Genomic DNA, 21126 nt, shown 5'->3' with positions numbered 1-21126 from the left:
GCTTACACTGACATTGACCCCACATTGGAACTACTGGGATAGGATGCCAATATTACAATGAGTAAACATGCTGATTAGGTGGTACTGTCATAAATGTAATGCCAAATAAAAGAAATGAAGAACAGGAACCATTTAGAATGAATACAGTTTAATTTATGGATGGTTTGACAAAAACGCTAAAGAATAATAAGTAGGAAGAATGATAAATGTATTCTTCAACAGAAAAGGCAGTTAATGAGCCACGTTCAACTGGAAATTTCTGATGCTGAATGGGCTGTTCAATATGTTGCAGGAAAAGAAAATTTATATATGGCGGAATTAATAAAGTAAAGGTTTTATAAAGTCAAGTGAATTCATAATAGGAGGAAGCAGATCTCTTTGCATGGAGGCTACCGAAATCGATCTTGCAAGGATTGTTTTATTTTTGAAAATTTAAATATGCTTCTATATTACCCTATTAAGCTGAGAACAGGGCATTAACACAAAAAAATGCATTTCACAACTCTTTTGCAAAGGTATAACTAAGGTTGCCACATTTCCATGGTCCATGATCCAGACAGGGGGCGGAGTCAGGAAATCAGAGGTGCGGGCCAATGACAGTGGGGGCGGAGAAAGAACCGTCATGGGGCAATTAATGAATGGGGTGAATTAAATTGACAAAACCTGAAAACCACAAAGAATATGAATATTTTGCTATAAAAAAAATTACAGTATAGTCAGGAATACAAAATGCATACTATATATAAAAACAAATTAGAAAAGCATCACCATCCCACCAAAATATATATATTTAGGCAAGATCTATCTATCGCTATATCTATCTATCTGAGATTTAAGGTTGGTGTAATAGGAAAGGCATGCTAACACAGTTTTTACATTAAAAGGCAAAGGAATAGGTGAGCTAATGATATGTAGCTGAGAACTATTGCTGAGGGGAGCTTTATAGTGTCAGACACAATACGGAATACATAAAGTATTCAAGGAGAACATTTGTTTGCCTATTTATAAGCATTTAACATAATTCAAATTATGGATTAAATAGTTTAGTCCTATGTAGATTAAGAAACAGTATTTAAAGGGACAAAAATGTTCAGCAAAGAACAAAAATTAAAGGAATTTTTCAGTGTAAAAATAAAAACTGGGTAAATGGATAGTGTGTGCAAAATAAAAAAAATTGCTAATATAGTTAGTTAGGCAGAAAATGTAATGTATAAAGGCTTGAGGTACTGGATGACTAACATAATAGCCAGAACACTACTTCCTGCTTTTCAGCTCTCTTGATTTACATTGACTGGTTACCCAGGCTACCAGGTAGTAACCAATCAGAGACTTGAAGGTGGAGGCCACATGGGTCATATCTGTTGCGTTTGAATCTGAGCTGAATGCTGAGGATCAATTGCAAACTCACTAAACAGTTGTGTCCCATGTGGCCCCCCTTCAATTGCTGACTAGCTCTGAGTTATAGAGCTGAAAGGCAGGAAGTAGTGTTCTGGCTATTATGTTGCACATCCAGTCACTCCAGCCTTTATACATTACATTTGTGGCTAAATAACTGTATTAGAAACATTTTTTATGTTGCACAGCCTGTCTATTTATCTAGTTTTTATTTTCACACTGAACTGTTCCTTTAAGATGGATAGCTCATGTCAGGGTGACAGACAGAGACATTCAATAGGAACTATGATAAATATACCCAAATGCAGCATCTTCAGTCAGTCAGTACAAATAAATGCCCCTTCTAAAGGACAGAAAGGCTTCTAGTGGAAGACTGAGTTAAGAATAAAAAAAAAAAGTAGAAAATGGTATCTTTTTATATATATTACAGTTCTGCAGTGCTAAAGCCAACATAATTTCTCACTACTAATACTGCTTGATCTCTCAGCTGCATTTGACACTGTAGATCTCCCTCTCCTCCTCCAGTCCATTCACTTGGCCTTCGTGACACAGCCCTGTCCTGGTTCTCTTCTTACCTCACTAATCTTTCCTTCAGTGTCTCCTACAATGGAGTAGCATCTTCTCCCCTACCTCTTTCTGTTGGGGTTCCTCAAGGCTCTGTCCTGGGCCCCTTATATGTCTCCCTCTATACTTCCTCCTTTTGGCAAAATAATCAACTCGTATGGTTTCCACTACCACCTCTATGCTGATGATACTCAGATCCATCTCTCCTCTCCTGATCTCAACCCAGAACTCCTAACTCGAGTCTCCTCCTGCCTGTCCGCTATCTCTACTTGGATGTCACAACACTACCTTAAATTAAACCTCTCTAAAATGGAAATAGTTCTCTTTCCTCCAACTAACACCATTAACATCCCGGAAGTATCTATCATAGCTAACAATTCCACGATCACCCCCTCTCCCCACGCCCGGTGCCTTGGGGTTATCCTAGATTCTGCCCTGTCATTCACTCCTCATATCCAGTCACTTATTAAATCATGTCACTTCCACCTAAGGAACATATCCAAAATACGATCATCACCCAAGATGCCGTCAAAATTCTTATTCGCTGTCTCGTCATATCACGTCTAGACTACTGTAACTCTCTTTTAATTGGCCTTCCCCTCCAGAGACTGTCACCTCTCCAGTCCATAATGAACACTGCTGCAAGGCTTATACACCTCAGCAACCACTCTGCCACGCCACTCTGTCAATCCCTACACTGGCTTCAGCTCCCTTTCAGAATTAAATTCAAATTAATGACCCTGACAATCAAAGAACTTCATAACTCTGCCCCACCCTACATCTCTGAACTCATCTCTATATACTCACCCAACCACTTACTATGCTCCTCTACTGACCTGCTACTCAACTCTTCTCTCATTACCTCCTCACATGCTCGCATTCAAAACTTTGCAAGGGCTGCACCACTCCTCTGGAACTCTCTCCCACGGTCTGTCCAACTTTCTCCCAACCTTTTGGCTTTCAAAAAAACTCTTAAAACGCACTTATTTAGAGAAGCCTACCCTCACTCTGCTTAACTACCAAATGCAATACCACTACAGTACCACATCTCTCACCCACTTAATTCTGATCTGTCCAACTTTGTGTATTATTCCCTTCCCTTTAGATTGTAAGCCCTTTTTGCACAGGGCCTTCCTCATCTTTTGTATCGGTATTGGTTGTGATGCATGTAACCGCATATGTTCTATGTATATAATTCATGTGATTTAGTTTACTTTACAGCACTGCGAAATATGTTGGCTCTAAATACATGTTAATAATAAATAATAATAATAAGTGTAAAATAAACTGATGCAGATCACTGTAAGTTTAACGGATGTGCATGGAGGAAAACTACAGAAATCTTCACTCTACAGTGCTTGCAAGGCATACTGCAAAGGCTTTTCTCTACTGAAAATGGACTAGAAAAGTGTTTCTAAAAGTACTTCTACTGGAAATACTAATTGGCTTTTAAGCATAAAAGGATCACTTGAGCCATAACATTTACAACAATTAGCTGGTGATCTACAATCCTGGAGTAGTTTACAAATGTCATTATTCGTAGGCACTGTGTGCTTCTTTTACAACAGTCAGACTTAGTTTGTTTTTGCGTGGAAATGCAAATTGTGTTGTGACTACAATGCATTTTTTTTTCAGCAACTATAAATCTTAATCAGAGGTTGGCTTTAATTTTAGAAACACTTTCAGGAACCATTTCTCCAAACTCATGCAGCATCCCTCTTTTGTGTTTAAAGGTTCTCAAGCTATAAATCCATGCCAAAAGAGAAGCAAGGCATCCATACAAAGCCTTACTTAGGTGCATGCGTTGTCAAAGAGAAACTAGCTAACAAGGCTCTCATTGGGGCTCATTCTCTGAAAGAATACAAGTGTGTTCATTGAAAGAGACTGCTGGGCACAAGAAAAGGTCAGATGCAAGCACAATGGAAAAAATTGCTACTACAAATGGGCAAATCCTTTAAAAATTCAAGAACTGAACTCCATATAATGGTACCTGAAGTCATCCACTTGCACAAACAATTATTTACAACAAAGGAGTCCTTGTCCAGACAAAATGGCCATAACTGGATATATGGTGGAGGCCAATGGAAGTGTAAAGCAGCTTACATGCACTCCACATATGCAGTTATATTTATCATTTGTATTCTTTCAGCTGTGATTAAGTTATTTCAAGAATTACAATTGCAGTACATAATGCTTTGCCCAACTGTAAAGTGTGTGTCTGGGTGTGAGCATATTTTCTTCAAGAAAAGACTTTCTCGGAGATCAAAAAGCATCATTGAGTATTCTCTTCACATGACAGAGGAGCTGGGACTGGTTATATGCTTTGGAAAAATGATACAAAGTCACCAAACAACACACCAATGATGCAAAACGTATGCAGAATTGAAATAGACATCAAATCAGTCTATTCAATTGTATTAATCGTGCAGAACACATTCAATAGTTGTCTTTAAAAATGTAAAAAAAATAGGGTAAGTACAGGAGACATAAACCAGGGCATTGAGGGTCATGATAATTCAAAGGGTTGTAAAATGAAATGGAACTTTACTGGCAAGATGTTCTTATAGGGCATTTTATCTGTTAAGCATTTTATGGATAGTTTTGGGGTGGAGGGTAACACTTGTATGATATAGATAAAGTGACATTATCTTTCCCATAAAATGCCTGCTGGACGCAAAGTCAGATATGGAGACTGTGGGTACTATGTACCTTCTATGATGAATGTTCTTGACTTGGAAGAACTAAATGGGTCCCCTGGTGATAAAAGAAAGATTTAAAAGACCAGAGTTTACAGCTGCAAGATTATTTCATTGCTTGACAGGAGGGATGGGACACGAGATACCAGGAATTAGGAACTGCTTGAAGAACCACAGAAAATTAAGTGATAGTTTTCCTATTCGTCATTGGAAACTTTTCACAGTTGCATAAGCAGAAATAACTATGTATAAAAATAGAAACATACCTCTTCATTGCCCACCTATAAAATCAGTTTGGACTACTGTAGAGCTTGAAGAACACTTTCTGCTCAGTGTGCCATAGTTCAACTAAATATTCTACCAAGGTTAAAAGGCATGTAGTATTTAAACCAATAAAGACGGGACTGTGTCCTTCTTGCATCAGGTAGATCGATGCTCATGAAAGCAGTAATAGCTCTGTAATATTTTCTAGAATTTCTTCTAGGGTGAATGTTTCTTCTAGAGATGGATTCTTCCCCTTCCAACAAAACATCTTTTTTTTATTTCCCGACTTTTATAATATTAAGGTGGATGGACTTACTCAAATCCCTATATTTGACATTTTCAAGTGGTGAAAAAAAAAACAAATCTAGAAATATGCCAAAACAATGCTGTTTTACATAAAGAATTATACACTTTTAGCTTTTATTTATTAAACTGCAGAACAAAAATGTATCTTTTTGCTCAATACCGGGCCACACCCTAGTAACTATTTGCAAGTATAAGTTAACTGTAAGTACTGTATATTTAATAAAATATAAATTAAATATACATTTGCAAGGCAGTTATAAGTGGAATTAATGTTTGTATAACCATTCATAAAAACAGTGCCTTGATACTCACACTATGATTTACAGCCATCAAACAAAGTGTAATGCAATTTACAAGAATATGACAAATTTAAAATATATAACAGGGACAAAACACATCCAGGACGTTGGTATACAAAAATAGAGTTTGAATAAGGTCTGGAAAAAAGGAGGTGATAAAATCGCTTATCATGAAATGTATACGATCTTAAACAAAAATAATAAAGAGGAATTTAATCCCTTTACATGGTATATTGCCCCTGACTCCAACACAAAACCAGTTAGTCTATGTTCTATATAAATATATAAAACCGAAAATAAGAGAATGCTATTAAGTCACATGACCAGGGGCAGCTGGGAAATTGACAAAATGTCTAGCCCCATGTCAGATTTCAAAATTGAATATAAAAAAATCTGTTTGCTCTTTTGAGAAATGGATTTCAGTGCAGAATTCTGCTGGAGTAGCACTATTAACTGATGTGTTTTGAAAAAAACATGTTTTCCGATGACAGGATTCTGAAAAAATAGCATCATAGTAAAGGGGGTTAATGATGAAATATCAGAATATACCATCAAATCCCACAACGTATGGTAACTTTTGATCTAAACAAGAGAAAAAAATCCACGGTAACTAGCTAAGAACAAATACTTAAAGATATGTTGCTTAAAAGTTTACAAACTCAGTTATATGTCATTCTGCTGATGACATTCTGGCCTGTGTTTGAAACAGGCAGCACTATATTTGTACATTTATTATTATAAAGCACCAACATGTTCCACAGCACTGTACAATACATGGGTGTATTAATCAGTTTAGGTGCAAAATCATGATCTTTTTTCTATATCCAAGGTATTATGAATTACATTAAAAAAAACATTTGGGCACTAATATGGTATGTGCTTGGTTTTAGAAAGCTAATAAAAACCACTGATAATATGGATTTCCCTGGAAAATTACTTTGTGCTTCCTTGGTAGAAATTAATTTCCAATTCAAACTGCACAGACACCTGGCCTGTTTAATTTTGGATGTAAACGCTTTTTTGTTTGTGTGGAACAGTATCATCATTATGGAATTCTTACCTTCCATTGGCGTGTTAGGGTCTGGTCGGTTAGCAAAGACTACATCCACATAATCTAACTGAAGCCTTTCTAAAGAAGCTTTCAACCCTGTGAAAGAAGCAAAATGCAAGTTAAAGCAAGAACACTATATTCAAGTGCACTCAATGCTAAAAACATGACAAGCTTATTAGGGTGCCTAAACCTAAAGCTTTAAACAGTCACTAGAGCCAAGGAAGTGAAATATAACAATTGGTAGGATATATTTAATGGGATCTTATTACAGTGTATAAATACATTTTCTAAATGGTCACTGGGTGTTAATACCTGCAACTTCAATGGATGCTCAAGCCTGTTTAACCCACATTTAGGGCTGTTTCAAGTTGCTGCTTAAATTTTTCCATTTAAGCGGCAACTTGGAGCTCAGGTCTCTGTGTTGGAAGTGATGAACTGCTGGAGAGCTTGTGGGGGGCTGAAAATAGACCTTACCCAAGTCCCACAAAAGGTGGTAGAATCTTGCACTCATTACCAGTAGGTAAGAACAATCTCGTATGGGGTTTGTGTGATGGTAACAACATACCTCCAAACATTTTTTAAATAGAAAGAGCGAGAAAAAGATTTGGCGAAATGTGTTGACCATGCCCATTTTGTTGCCACGCCCACTACTTACCATGTTCATTTTACAAAATTTGGCAGGTTATGAAAGTCTGAGCACATTTCTGAGGTTTTTATGTGTTATTACAGTATTGCTAATGACGGTGAATTGCCCTTTAAGCTGCAAGTCACAGTTTCCCCAAGAGACCTGCTTATCTTACAATTGCTACAATTACTAATTTGCTTATCTTAAATTGTTACAAAACTATCTAAGTGCACCTGCAATTCTGGGCCAAAAAGTCAATTAAGTTAGAAACATTGTATCTTTTTCTGGCTGTTCAGTGCAGTCAATAAGAAAGTCGAGACATTTCAGTAACAAGCTGGGACTGCGGGTTGAGCTGTCAAAATTAGGGATGCACTGAATCCACTTTTTTGGATTCGGCCGAACCCCTGAATCTCTCACAAAAGATTCGGTCGAATACCGAACCGAATCTGAACCCAAATTTGCATATGCAAAATAGGGGTGGGAAGGGGAAACATTTTTTACTTGTTTTCTAACAAAAAGTCACGCAATTTCCCTCCTGCCCCCAATTTGCATATGCAAATTAGGATTCGGTTCGGCCGGGCAGAAGGATTCAGCCGAATCCAAATCCTGCTGAAAAAGACCGAATCCTGGCCGAATACCGAACCAAATCCTGGATTCGGTGCATTCCTAGTCAAAATTGGGACTGTCCCTATAGTCTTATCTGAGGAATGGATTTCACCATTACTTTTGGTACGTTTAGATAAGCTTAGATGCTTGTCTTATGGACTGGTTGGCTTGTGTAGTTTAGATTTAAATACAAATTTACAGTTTTGAAAGAGAAATATTTTTATTTTTAATAATTACACCTCCATAAGACCTTTTGGGGAGGGGAATAAATTGAATATACTGATCACTTTATCAATGGGAAACAATTAATTACATTTGTGCAGACAGAAAATCGATGTATTGTACCTTCAATGATATGCTTTCTCGATAAACCTCTTTCAGTTTCTGCCCTAAAACACAATTTAAAAAAAGTGTAAACAGTGTTTTTATTTCAAATGATTCCCAAAATTTTAGATTTGGATACATACTTTCCACCCCAGAAAATTTTTGTCGTAATCACCAAACTGGACCGTCTGAAAGACAAAATGTATATACATTTATTAAGGCTCTTTGGGAGGTTTTACAAATTTAGAATCAGAGCCAGGGCCACCATCAGGTGGGACAGTTGTCCCGGGGGCCTGGCCGTGCTGCATTTGCCAGGCCTCCTTGCTGTCAAAAAGCTGCAGGCTGGAAGGCGGCGTTCATGTCCAGTATCATCTTTACTGTAACAGCTTTCTTTTCATTGGTCACTGAAGTTTAAGTCCTGTGAAAGCTGCATAGGGATTGGATAGGATGGATGGGAACTTCAAATTTAAACCATCCAATCCCTGTGCAGCCTTACCGGGACTTAGACTTCAGTGAGCAATCTGCAGAAAGAACATGCAGTCATCTAAGCTCCTGCACTCTCTTCTAAAGACTGCAACTCCCTGACAGCAGTGGGGGGCTGGAAATCAAGTAAGTGAAAAAAAACTTTCACCCTGGCCATCAATTTTTTTTTTTTTAACTTGTAGGGTGGGACCCTTGACACCAATGTTTTATTTTAACTTGTAGAGGGGGCCTGGCCAGCAATGATTTTTCTTTAACTTATGGGTAGGGGGGTTGACCACCAATTGGTCTGGGGAGGAGCCTGGGGCTGGATTGGAGTGGGTGGCTTTGATGCACATGGCCCAGCAATTTCTGATGGCGGCCTTGATCAGAGCATTCAATCAATCAATTTTAGTAATTTTTTTCCAAAAACCTGAAATTCTTGATACAGGAAGGTTAATGATTAAATGGCCCCTGATGAAACTGACTAAATTGTGTATAAAATAGACTGTAAGCTCTAGCGGGACAGGATCTTATGTAAATTATATTTAAGTACTGTACAGTACTGTCTAAATAAATAAGGATAAGAATTTACAAAGAAACAACTCATGAACCCCGGTCTTTACCCTTTTGGGCCAGTCAGTTACGAACCTTTCTCAGACATGACTATAACGAAATAACGAAGGAGGGTAATTCTGTGATAATATATTTGATGTTCCGTTCTCACTGTGCTATAGAGCAGAAAGACCTTTGGGCCTAAATAATAATTAAAGCACTTACAGAAACAATTCCAAAATTATACATTTTTGGAGGGACAGCCATATTGCACTTTTACATACCAAAACAAAAGCAGTTTCTATTTTAGATTTAAATTGTGGGAGGGAGATAGCAAACTATTGGGTTGCATTAATTATTTATTGGTTTCTTTCTTCTCACAGTGAAAAAAAAAAAAAGACGCTGATGAAACTGCTCACTACATGAAATATTAATCACACAGCTTTATAGTGCAAATATGATAATACCAAAGTAATTACCTCCAGCCTTTCTTCTTGATTATATTTCCTAATACAACTTCGGCCCTATAAAATGAATTCAAAAGGATATTTTATATACACAATGATAAAGAATAACATATATATAAAAAAAAAAACAATGGGGAGACAAATGCATTATTTATTTCGGAAATATCTGAATTAAGCATACTTGGATTTTATGATTTAGTTTAAAGACTCTCTATATCATTTATACAATTACTGTACAGGTATGGGACCTGTTATCCAGAATGTTTGGAACTTGGTGTTTTTCAGCAAAGGGATCTTTCTGTAATTTGGATCTCCATGCATTAACTCTAGTACACAAATCATTTAAATCACATACATCCAATAGGATTGTTTTGCCTCCAATAAGGATTGGCTCATTTTTATTATTACAGAGAAAAAGTAAATCATTTATAAAAATGGCAATTCTTTGATTAAAATTGAGTCTATGGGAGGTGACCTTCCATTAATTCTAACCGGTTTGCAGATAATGGATCCTATACCTATGTAATAAATTGACTATATAGTCTGAAAGCTACAGTTCAACAACAGAGTGTATCTATGTCACAATAACACAATGACCTGTGGGTGGGTATACCTTCTTGGGTACATTCAAACTAAATATCTGACTTTAACAGATTGGTTAAAATGGCTGTGAAGCGGCGGTTGTAAAATAGTCCAAAAACAATTTGGAATTTTTTTTTATAATTTCTTTAAAAATTTGAAACTGTTTCAGTGGCTAGACACAGTCACTGTTTTACAAGACAAACTAGGATCAGTTATCTGTTTAAAGGTTCACTAATATCTTCTACAATGCCTCTTGGAGGATCCACCTTAAATTCTAGGCAACATTTCCACCACATTCCTTTTTTTCAAATGGAGGTCACTGACCCCATCTAAAAATCAAGTGCTCTGTAAATCTACAACATGTATGCTCTCCTATTCATTCCAGTCTCTTATTCAAATCAATGCATGGTTGCCAGGGTATTTGGTACCCTAGTAACCAGATTGCTGAAATTCCAAACTGGAGAGCTGTTGAATAAAAAGCTAAATAACTCAGAAACCAAGAATAATAAAAAATGAAAACCAATTGCAATTTTCTAAGAATGTCACATTTTATCAGCTCTATATCATACTGAGTTAATTTAAAGGTGAACAAGCCCTTTAACATATTAAAGTGATGCATCATGGGAAGCATTTCTACCAATTTGCTCTTGAGCAGTAACGATTAGCGCAGCAGTATGAGAAATAAATATAAAAGGATTTGTTTCTGAATGACATGCATTATTTATTCATTCAACATATTAAATGTCTTTTTAATGTACTTTTTCTCTGTCTTGCCTTTAAAAAGAAACGGATCCAAAAATACTGAAGACTACCTTAATGGTGTAGAGCTCCATTACCTTAGAGGATTCCTTTTCATATAAACATTTATATCATCGCCTTAATATAGATATTTACTCTTATTTGCAAGGTGGAATCATATCACTGGAAGTTTTACAGAGGTTAAACAACCACAATTTCTGATATAAACTCTAATCGTAGGAATGTAATATCAAGGACTGGATAATTAGTGGAATTATTTTAGGCCAATATCTGTATATCCATAGAGGTCTAACTAAAAGTCAATAGCAGGGATATTTAACCTGTGGATTGGGAAACCCCAGAAAGGTTTGGGGGCGGGAGAATGGGCCTGGTCCAGCAGGTCCCATAATGGCGGGTGCTCACCAGCCTAATCCGACTCCAATTACTATAGGTGTAAATATGAATATGAGCTGTCTAAGATAGCATACAAACCATTTATACGGCCAAAGTCACCAAATGAAATGGCCCTGGTATCCTACAAAGTTTTTGCACAGCTTAGCACAGGGAATAACTATTCTGGCACAGTTTTATGGTATCTTATTAAAGTGAAAGTTCATTTTTAAAAGAACTTAATGTAGGTTGGAAATGGATCTACAGGTATGGGAACTGTTACCCAGAATGCTTGGGACCTGGGGATTTCCGGATAACGGATCTTTCCGTAATTTAGGTCTTCGTGCCTTAAGTCTACTAGAAATTCATTTAAACCCAATAGGCTGGTTTTGCTTCGAATAAGAATGAATTATATCTTAGTTGGGATCAAGTACAAGGTACTGTTTTATTATTACAGAGAAAAAGGAAATCATTTTGGATAAAATGGAGTCTATGGGAGACAGCTATTCTGTAATTTGGAGCTTTCTGGATATCAGGTTTCTGTATAAGGGATTGTATACCTGTACTTTAATTTGGTTATTATTTGTAATGTTTCTTTAATCATTAACCTAATTGTGCCTATTTATAGCATGCAAATAAAAATACTGGTTGTCAAGTTTGGTTTCCTTTTTATGTCTTTAATTTAACAGATATGGGTTCCCTTATCTGGAAACCCGTTATCCAGAAAACTCGAAATATGAAAAGGCCGTGTCCCATAGACCCCATTTTATCCAAATAATCCAGATTTTTAAAAAGTATTTCCTTTTTCTTTGCAGTAATAAAACAGTAGCTTGTACTTGATCCCAACTAAGATATATTTCATTCTTATTGGAAGCAAAACCAGCCTATTGCGTTTAAATGAATTTCTAGTAGACTTAAGGCACGAAGACCCAAATTACGGAAAGATCTGTTATCCGGAAAACCCCAGGTCCCTGAGCATTCTGGATAATACCTGTACTACTTTCCTTGTCCTAGTAGATGACCCATCTTTTAGGTTTCCAGAAATACTAACAGGTCACTGTCCTATAGTTTGTCTCAAATCGGTCTGCTATCCACGTGTCATATTTCCATACATTCCCAAATGGAAAATCAGTACATTTTAGACTATGTTCCTGATATGCCTGTCCATGTCCTGAAACCAATTATCGAACACCAGCTCTGCCTATTGGTGAATCTTGCCTTTTTTAGTTTGGCATTAGGACAATCAAACCTATATGGTGACAAGCAGGAGGTATGGAATGTCTCTGTAAAAGACCCAGCCCCTCCCATGTAAACCTACAACGGTGTAAGACCTACGGTTTCTGTCCAACATTCCTGCTAAACCACGTCACTGCTTAATAATAGTGTTATAAATGGGAAAAAAATCTAGAAATGTTACAGTGATTCAGATATTTTTTACAATAACTAGTTTCAAGCGTTATTTATACAGGCAGGCCCCAGGTTACGTAGGAGATAAGGTCTGTAGTTTTGTTCTAAAGTTGAATTTGTATTTAAGTTAAAACATATACATTTACTTATTAAATACAACTTAGACAGATGTTGGGCCTTACAGTATTTAGTTTTACCTTTCTGTGCTCTGCAGTAGACGACACACCAGAGGGGATTGGGGCAAGTGGTTTATTAAAGTTAAATGCTAATAAAGGCCAAGCAAACCACAGTGCATTACTGTAATAGCCTCGGTTTGTAAGTGTGAATTGTATGCAAGTCAGATGTTTGTAACTCGAGGACTCCCTGTACAGTTAAAATAAGGAAACAACATACTTTCCTGCAGCATAGACTTCTGCTGTGTCAAACAGGTTTATTCCATTATCATATGCCAATGTCAGCAACTGTTCTGCCATCTGCAAAATAAAATTTATAATAAATCAGCAGTGCACTTAAAGTATGAACCACATCATTTGATCAAACTGCCAACTCCCTGGCAATGCACTCACGGGAGGAAATATGGTATATAAAAGATAAAGCTTGGGTCAGATCAGGATTCTGCCAAGATTCGGCCTTTTTAAGCAGGATTCGGATTCGTTCGAATCCTTCTGCCCGGCTGAACCAAATCGGAATTCGCATATGCAAATTATGGACGGGAGGGAAATCTTGTGACTTTTTGTCGGTATTCAGCCGAATCTTTCGCATAGAATTCGGGGGTTTGACCGATTCCAAAATAGTGGATTTGGTGCATCCCTACTTAATACTCTGCCCAACAAAAATAAAAATTATTCTTCCGTAATTTCTAACCACCCATTATCTCGTTTTTAAATTGAATCTAAAAAAAAATATTCTGATTTAAAACGTTGTATTTTCTTAAACTGCTTGCCTAGGCAGTGGGCTTGTAACTTGTTCTCTCATTTACATTCTCCTGCTGAAATTGATGCAGTTATTCCACACAAGCGGACTTATCCTAAAATCTAAACACAGCTTTATACCATAGCATCCCGCTGTGACGTGCAGTTTATTTTTATACTATGTTTTGCAATTACTGATTACGGATGCACCAAATCCACTATTTTGATTCAGCCAAACCGCCGAAATCTTCGAGTAAGATTTGGCCGAATACCAAACCAAATGCTAATTTCCATATGCAAATTAGGGGTGGGAAGTACGCGATTTCCCTTTCCGTCCCTAATTTGCATATAGGGTTTTTTTTTAGCCCAAAATGAAATCAAGGACCATATATTATTTATGATTGTCTATGTGATGAGAATGATGAGACTCTTAACAAATACCAATATCTATACGTTATCAGTGGTGTTAAAATATACATACAGGTATGGGACCCATTATCCAGAATGCTTGGGACATGGGGTTTTCTGGATAAGGGACCTTTCCGTAATTTAGATCTCTGTACCTTAAATCTACTAAAAAAATATTTAAACATTAAATAAACCCAAAAGGCTTGTTTTGCCTCCAATAAGGATTAATTACATCTTAGTTGGGATCAAGTACAAGGTACTGTTGTATTATTGCAGAGAAAAAGGGAATCACTTTTAAAAATCTGAATTATTTGATTATAATGGAGTCTTTGGGAGACGGCCATCCCGTAATTCGGAACGGGTTTCCGGATAACGGATCCCATACCTGTATTACATACACATATTTTAAGTGATAGTGTCCCTTAAAACTTAATAAGGAATGTGCACAGAGGCGTTTTGAGCAAAATACTACTCATTCATGTGAATTCTGTAATGTTATTACAGAGGTAATATACAACATCCAGCAGAAGTCTGCTTATCTGGAACAAGCAGATCATAAAGTGGAAATAATGTAGTTGCCCAAGCCTGGCTATAAACAGAACATATAACTTTAAGCATAACATAAACCACCAAATATAAAATTCAGTGGAAAAGAAGGAAGTGTTTCCAACAAAATTATTAAGCAAAACAAAGGTTCGGCTTTGGTACTGACTAAATATTCCCACCTACAGCACCATTAAAGGAACAGTAACAACAAAAAAATTAAGCAAAGTAATGAAAATATCATGTACTGTTGCCCTGCACTGGTAAAACAGATTTGTTTGCTTCAGAAACACTACTACAAGCTGCTGTGTAGCAATGGTGGATATTGAAAAAAAGTCTGTATGGCACAAGATAAATAGTGGGTAACAGATAACACCACTATATTCTACAGAGCTTATCTGCTATCTGCTGTGTAACCTGAGCCTTTTCTCCTTTGAATGAGAATGATTGGCATGGAAGTGCCAGCCAAGCCGTAGGGGCAAATTCACTAAAGTGCGAAGCGCCTAACGCTAGCGCAAATTCGCCAGCATGACGTCATTTCGTTTTATTCATTGCGATTTACTAACGGATGCTGGCGTAAATTCGCTAGCGAAGTGGACCTACTCTAGAGCTACTTCGCACCCTTACGACAGGCGAAGTTGCGCTATGGCGAAGGGACTTAACTACGCTAATTCACTAACTTGCGCATTTTATTGAACGTTACCTTTTGTGCCAGACTTGACTTCACCACCTCAGACCAGGCGAAGGGCAATAGAGTAGAAAGGGATTGCTTCAAAAAAAGTCCCAAAACACGCTGGCATCTTTTCCTTTTTTAAGGGTGATAGGCTGAAAAAGATCGTACATTTTTTTGGGGGTACCCTCCTTCCCCCCTACATTTCCTAACATATGGCACCTAAACTATACAGTGGACACATGTGTAGGGCAATATAACAACTCTAGTTTATTTTATGAAGCTTTCCCAGGCTTGTGTAGTGTAATGTTTTTGCTGCTACATATACGTCCATTGTACTTTAACTTGGTGCCGTATGCAAATTAGGCATCGCTAGCGTAACTGCGCTTTCCTTGATGAATTAACACTAGCGCAACTTCGCTACCATTCGCCTCCCTGTGCGCAACTTCAGATTTTAGTGAATTAGCGGCGCCCTGGCGAAACTTCGACTGGCGAAGTGCGGTGAAGTGTGGCGAAGCCTGCGCTAGCGCAACTCCGCAGGTTAGTGAATTTGCCCCTTAGTTTAATTAGACCATCACTGATTAGAGTTGGTTACTTGATCAATCCTTCCAATGAAGTCGAACAAAAGTCTGTGTAGTGGCTCTTACTCTGCATTCATCTATCTCATTTGTACACAAAGCAGCATATCAAGTAGAAGAGGCAGGGCTGGCTGATCTGAATGTTTTGTACAGGTAAAATGATCTCTCATGTAACGTGAATGAGCAATCAGAAAATTCAATTGCTCCGACTGATTGATTTCTCTCACTGATTACTGGCCTTCAATGCTTGGGAATGAAATTACATTCTTGTATACCATGTATTGCCATTGTTGTAAGACTCATTTCCCTTGCGATCCTATGAAAGTATGTTTTTCACATAAAAAATTATTTTTCCAGTTACAAACGTCTGCAACACAAAAAACAGGGACTTTCCTATTCGGACTTATCTTTAGACTATTCTGTTCTCTGCCAACATTTATACCCTTGGGGCACATTTATTAACCCTCGATATTCGACCCTCGAAGTAAAATCCTCCAGCTTCGAATATCGAAGTCAAAGGATTTACCGCAAATACTTCGATCGAACGAAAAAACGTTCGATCGAACGATTAAATCCTTCGAATCGAACGATTCGAAGGATTTTAATCCATCGATCGAAGGATTTTCCTTCAATCAAAAAAAGCTTAGAAACCTTATGGGGAAGGTCCCCATAGGCTAACATTGAAGCTTGGTAGGTTTAAAGTGGCGAACTATTAAGTCAAAGTTTTTTTTTAAAGAGACAGTACTTCGACTATCGAATGGTCGAATAGTCAAACGATTTTTAGTTTGAATCGTTCGAATCGAAGTCGTAGTCGAAGGTCCTAGTAGCTTATTCGATGGTCGAAGTACCCAAAAAAAACCTTCGAAATTCAACGTTTTTTTTACTTCGAATCCTTCATCAGCCATATAGTTTCTTCCAACTGGTGCTCCGTCACTCTGCAATCAGTTCATTTCTACGTTATTGCCATTGTCCCCCTCCTGGCCCATTTCTCTCTAACATTAGCCTCTGTGCATTCTTTTATGCCCAACTGCTTACAAAGGCACCCACAAACTGTATGTGTCTACTAAAATTGGATACAGGTACCCAAATTGCATAACTCTGGTGTGATGGAGTCCAATGAATTGGACATATGTTTGTTTACACTATGTTGAAAAATCAAAGCTAAGCCATTGCCAAATTATAGTGTGCAAATATGGCCTCCTTGCTTTCATTTTCTCCCATTTATAATATCATTAATAAAAGTTGTAAGAGGAGAGGCTGGTGCTCAGCTGCCTTTTCTAGAAGGAGTTGTACATCACCATGGCCAGGGTTTGCCGACTGTAAGAGGAGCCAAGGGAGGGCAGTAAGTGTCAGGAGGCGATGGGAGATTTACTGGTGGGTGTTAAAATGCTCTGAATGCTGTTCTGAAAGGAATGGACACATGTACTTTTGATGAAAGGGGAACTAAAGGCTAGCCCAGAAATAAAGGAAATATCTATAAAAGCACTTTGCAATGTACTTAGTTTTTTTAAACAATTTTTGACATGTCTATTCTGACATTCTTAAAGGGATACTGTCATGGGAAAGCGTGTTTTTTTCAAAATGCATAAATTAATAGAGCTGCTCCAGTAGACTCCTGCACTGAAATCCAATTCTCTAAAGAGCTAACAGAATTTTTTATATTCAATTTTGAAATCTGACATGGGACTAGACATTGTCAGTTTCCCAGCTGCCCCAGTCATGTAACTTGTGTCTGCACTTTAGGATGGAACTACTTTCTGGCAGGCTGTTATTTCTCCTACTTAATGTAACTGAATCAGTCTCAGTGGGACTTGTCTTTTACTATTGAGAGTTGTTTTTAGATCTTCCAGGGAGCTGTTATCTTGTGTTAGGGAGCTGCTATCTGTTTACCTTCCCATTGTTCTGTTGCTAGGCTGCTGGGGAGGAAAGGGAAGGGGGTGATATCACTCCAACTTGCAGTACAGCAGTAAAGAGTGACTAAAGTTTATCAGAGCACAAGTCACATGACTGGGGGCAGCTGGGAAACTGACAATATGTCAAGCCCCGTGTCAGATTTCAAAATTCAATATAAAAAAATCTTTTGAGAAATGGAATTCTGCTGGAGCAGAACTATTAACTGATGTGTTTTGAAAAGAAAAAACATGTTTTCCCATGACAGTATCCCTTTAACTCCCTATGCAGGTGACCTCTTCAGTCATAAACCTACAGCTTAGGGAGCTCTTTCAGAATTGGCAGGTCACAGTTCTCACTCTGTAGAGACTTATTAGAGCCTCCAAGTACATTCAAATACAGCTCTGTGTTGTGATAGTTTGTGTGCCCTACTGTGTCGCCATCAGTAATCTGACAGGGACATGGGAACTGCCTATTCCACAACTTATTCTTGCTGAATTGTGTCAATTGCAGGAGAATAGCTATGATATGCACAGCATTATTATGGTATCTCTAAGTAGAAACTAAGATGAACCCACTGGGGATCAGACCCCTTTGCCAGAGATATTTAATGGTTGACAATTTTGTTCCCAATCAAGTTTGGGAGTTTTAAAGCAAGTAGGTTGCAGGTAAAATGTAGTCCCTGTGTAAAAAGTATAATGAAGCAATTGCATTCTTAATGAATTAGATTAAAGTTGAATGTAGGACTGGCCATACCAGGGAGGACTTTGATGTAGTTGGCCATCTTAAATATATTGCAATATATGGACTAACTAATCCCGTTTTGTTTAAAGGGTAACGCATTTTTTAGTAGGTTAAGGCACAAATGTCTAAATGTCTTATAGGGGTTGTTCACCTTTAAATTGACTTTTAGTATGATGTAGAGAGTGATATTCTGAGATACTTTGCAATTGGTTTTCATTTTTTATTATTTGTGGTTTTTGAGTTATTTAGGTTTTTATTCAGCAGCTCTCCAGTTTGCAATTTCAGCAGTCTGGTTGCTAGGGTTCCACCATGCATTGATTTGAAGAAGAGATTGGAATATAAATAGGAGAGGCCTGAATAGAAAAAGGAGTAATAAAAAGTAGCAATAATAATAAATGTGTAGCCTTACAGAGCATTTGCTTTTAGATGGGGTTGGTGACCCCCATTTGAAAGCTAGAAAGAGGCAGAAGAAAAGTCAAATAATTAAAAAACTATAAAAAAAAAGGAAAAATGAAGGTCAATTAAAAAGTTGCTTAGTAATGCCATTCTACAACATACTAAACGTTAACTTAAGGATGAACCACCCCTTTAAACATAGTGATAATGCTCTGAATGAAGAGGACTTTTTGTACTTGTCTATAAGCAGTAGATTTGAAACTTAGCCCCCTAGGGATGGTCCTGCTAATTAAGTAGTATGGGTTGATCATTATATCCACTGTGCATATCCCTGAATGTTGCCATCTTCTTGTGGACACGCTACTGTGTGGTAGTGGGAGAAGATAAGAGGTTCAGTAGTATGGAAACACTGCAATTTCAGTTTTAAAATGAAAAAAGAGGCAGTTGAATGATGTCAATAGCACTTGTACAAAATACTATAAATCGGACATTTCTGCAACATCCCTGCTCAAAAAAAGTGAAAGACAGAGCTAAGTGTTTTCAGAAACAGGGGATTAGCGCTAATATGAAAACATGGCTACATTGTCTGCAGTGGAATCTAAGCAGCTGCCACAAGTGCAGAGCCAGCAGTCCCCTTTGTTGTAGGTCAGCCTATAAACAAAACTCTCAGCACAACAGCATTTAAATATTTAAATCAGAGCAACGTGCCAAGCATTACATTGCACACTCATCACTGCTGGGATTTCCAGGTCTCTTACAGGTGAATTTTACCATTCAGTTCCCCTTAACTCTTTACTCCATAAGATGGTAAAGAACTTCAACCAATGATATATCAGTTACAATGGGAGCATGCAATATTAATAATTTGGGTTTTCATTTATTTGAAATATATGATGGCATGATTGCCTTGTCTGCATACAGTATTTGCCTCAACACCCACAGCTGCCATATTTGTTGCCCTGGCACAGGCACCGCCATAAACTTTAGCATAAAAGCATCATCTAGTGCCAGAACATAGACTGCGATGCTCTGCTGATGGAGAACAGTTGGCTAAACCAAGGCAAACTATTCCCCGCCACAGACTGACTATTTTACACAGTATCAGATCTCTGGTTCTTGCCAATTACCATCATTTTGCCCTTCTATTGGGCTTCTAGAGAGACTTTCAACAGGTTTCTAGGTATGCCACCCTAGCAACCAGGTAGTTGGCAACTGACAGCAGAAAGAATTTTATATTATATATATACCCCCCCCAACACACACAAGTGGAATGTAAAGTAAATAAAGTTAAAAAAAAAAAAAATGTAAATGAACTGCCCCTAACAGTTTATGTAAAGGAAATGTAATGTGGCTTAGATAATTACAACAGCATACGGATATCCTAAAATATCCAGTCAGATATATTATGTATATATATATATATAGAGAGCAAACAAAAAAACACACACACAGGACTTATGAAGTGCAAAAAAATAAAGAAATTTATTGCAACGTTTCGGCTCCTGTACTCGACCCTTCTTCACCTGAAGAAGGGTCGAGTACAGGAGCCGAAACGTTGCAATACATTTCTTTATTTTTTTGCACTTCATAAGTCTTGTGTGTGCGGTTTTTTGTTTGCTCTATGTATGATTGATTATAACCTGGACCCGGGCAATTGCCTAATGGATTAAGAGTGCTCCAGCCGCAAGAATGAGTATATATATATATATATATATATACACACACACACACACACACACATATAACACATACCTAATATTCAAGAAAGGAAAGCAACCAACACTAAAATTAAAAAAATTGTGGTTTAAGGTAATATGTTCAAAGTTTATGTAAAGGAAATGTAATATGACTCGTTATATTGCAACACTGCAGACCCATTCCACACACAGTTAGACCCATAAATATTTGGACTTTGACAACTTTACAATTTTGGTTCTGTACAGTACCACAATTTTAAATAAAAACTCAGATGCAGTTGAACTGCAGACTTTCAGCTTTAATTCAGTTGGTTGAACAAAAAGATTGCACAAAAATGTGAGGAACTAAAGCTTTTTTTTTAACACAATCACTTCATTTCAGGGGCTAAAGTAATTGGACAATTGACTCAAAGACTATTTCATGGGCAGGTTTGGGCAATTCCTTCGTTATGTCATTATCAATGAAGCAGATAAAAGCCCTGGAGTTGATTTGAGGGGGGGGGGTGTTTGTATGTGGAAGATTTTACTGTGAACAGACAACATGCGGTTAAAGGAGCTCTC

General features: G+C 37.4%; 1 protein-coding gene across 5 annotated transcripts in view; it reads right to left on the bottom strand.

Annotated features, from left to right (window-relative positions):
• The window catches only part of LOC108697683 (voltage-gated potassium channel subunit beta-2-like), a 133471-nt gene that overhangs the window by 19787 nt on the left and 92558 nt on the right, over window positions 1-21126 (bottom strand). For 4 of the 5 annotated variants that reach the window (XM_018227954.2, XM_018227955.2, XM_041571476.1 and 1 more), the window contains 5 exons: window positions 13122-13201; window positions 9624-9668; window positions 8274-8318; window positions 8152-8195; window positions 6585-6671 (listed from right to left, as the gene is read on the bottom strand). In XM_018227954.2, coding sequence (XP_018083443.1) covers window positions 6585-6671; window positions 8152-8195; window positions 8274-8318; window positions 9624-9668; window positions 13122-13201 — 301 coding nt within the window. Of the gene's footprint in view, window positions 1-4668; window positions 4714-6584; window positions 6672-8151; window positions 8196-8273; window positions 8319-9623; window positions 9669-13121; window positions 13202-21126 lie in introns of all 5 variants that reach the window. The other variant, XM_041571477.1, reaches the window with a different exon arrangement.

This window comes from Xenopus laevis, chromosome 7S, assembly GCF_017654675.1.
Source record: "Xenopus laevis strain J_2021 chromosome 7S, Xenopus_laevis_v10.1, whole genome shotgun sequence".
NCBI lineage: Eukaryota > Metazoa > Chordata > Amphibia > Anura > Pipidae > Xenopus > Xenopus laevis.
Note: the sequence above shows the minus strand (reverse complement) of the source record. Positions and strands in the feature narration are given on the sequence as shown.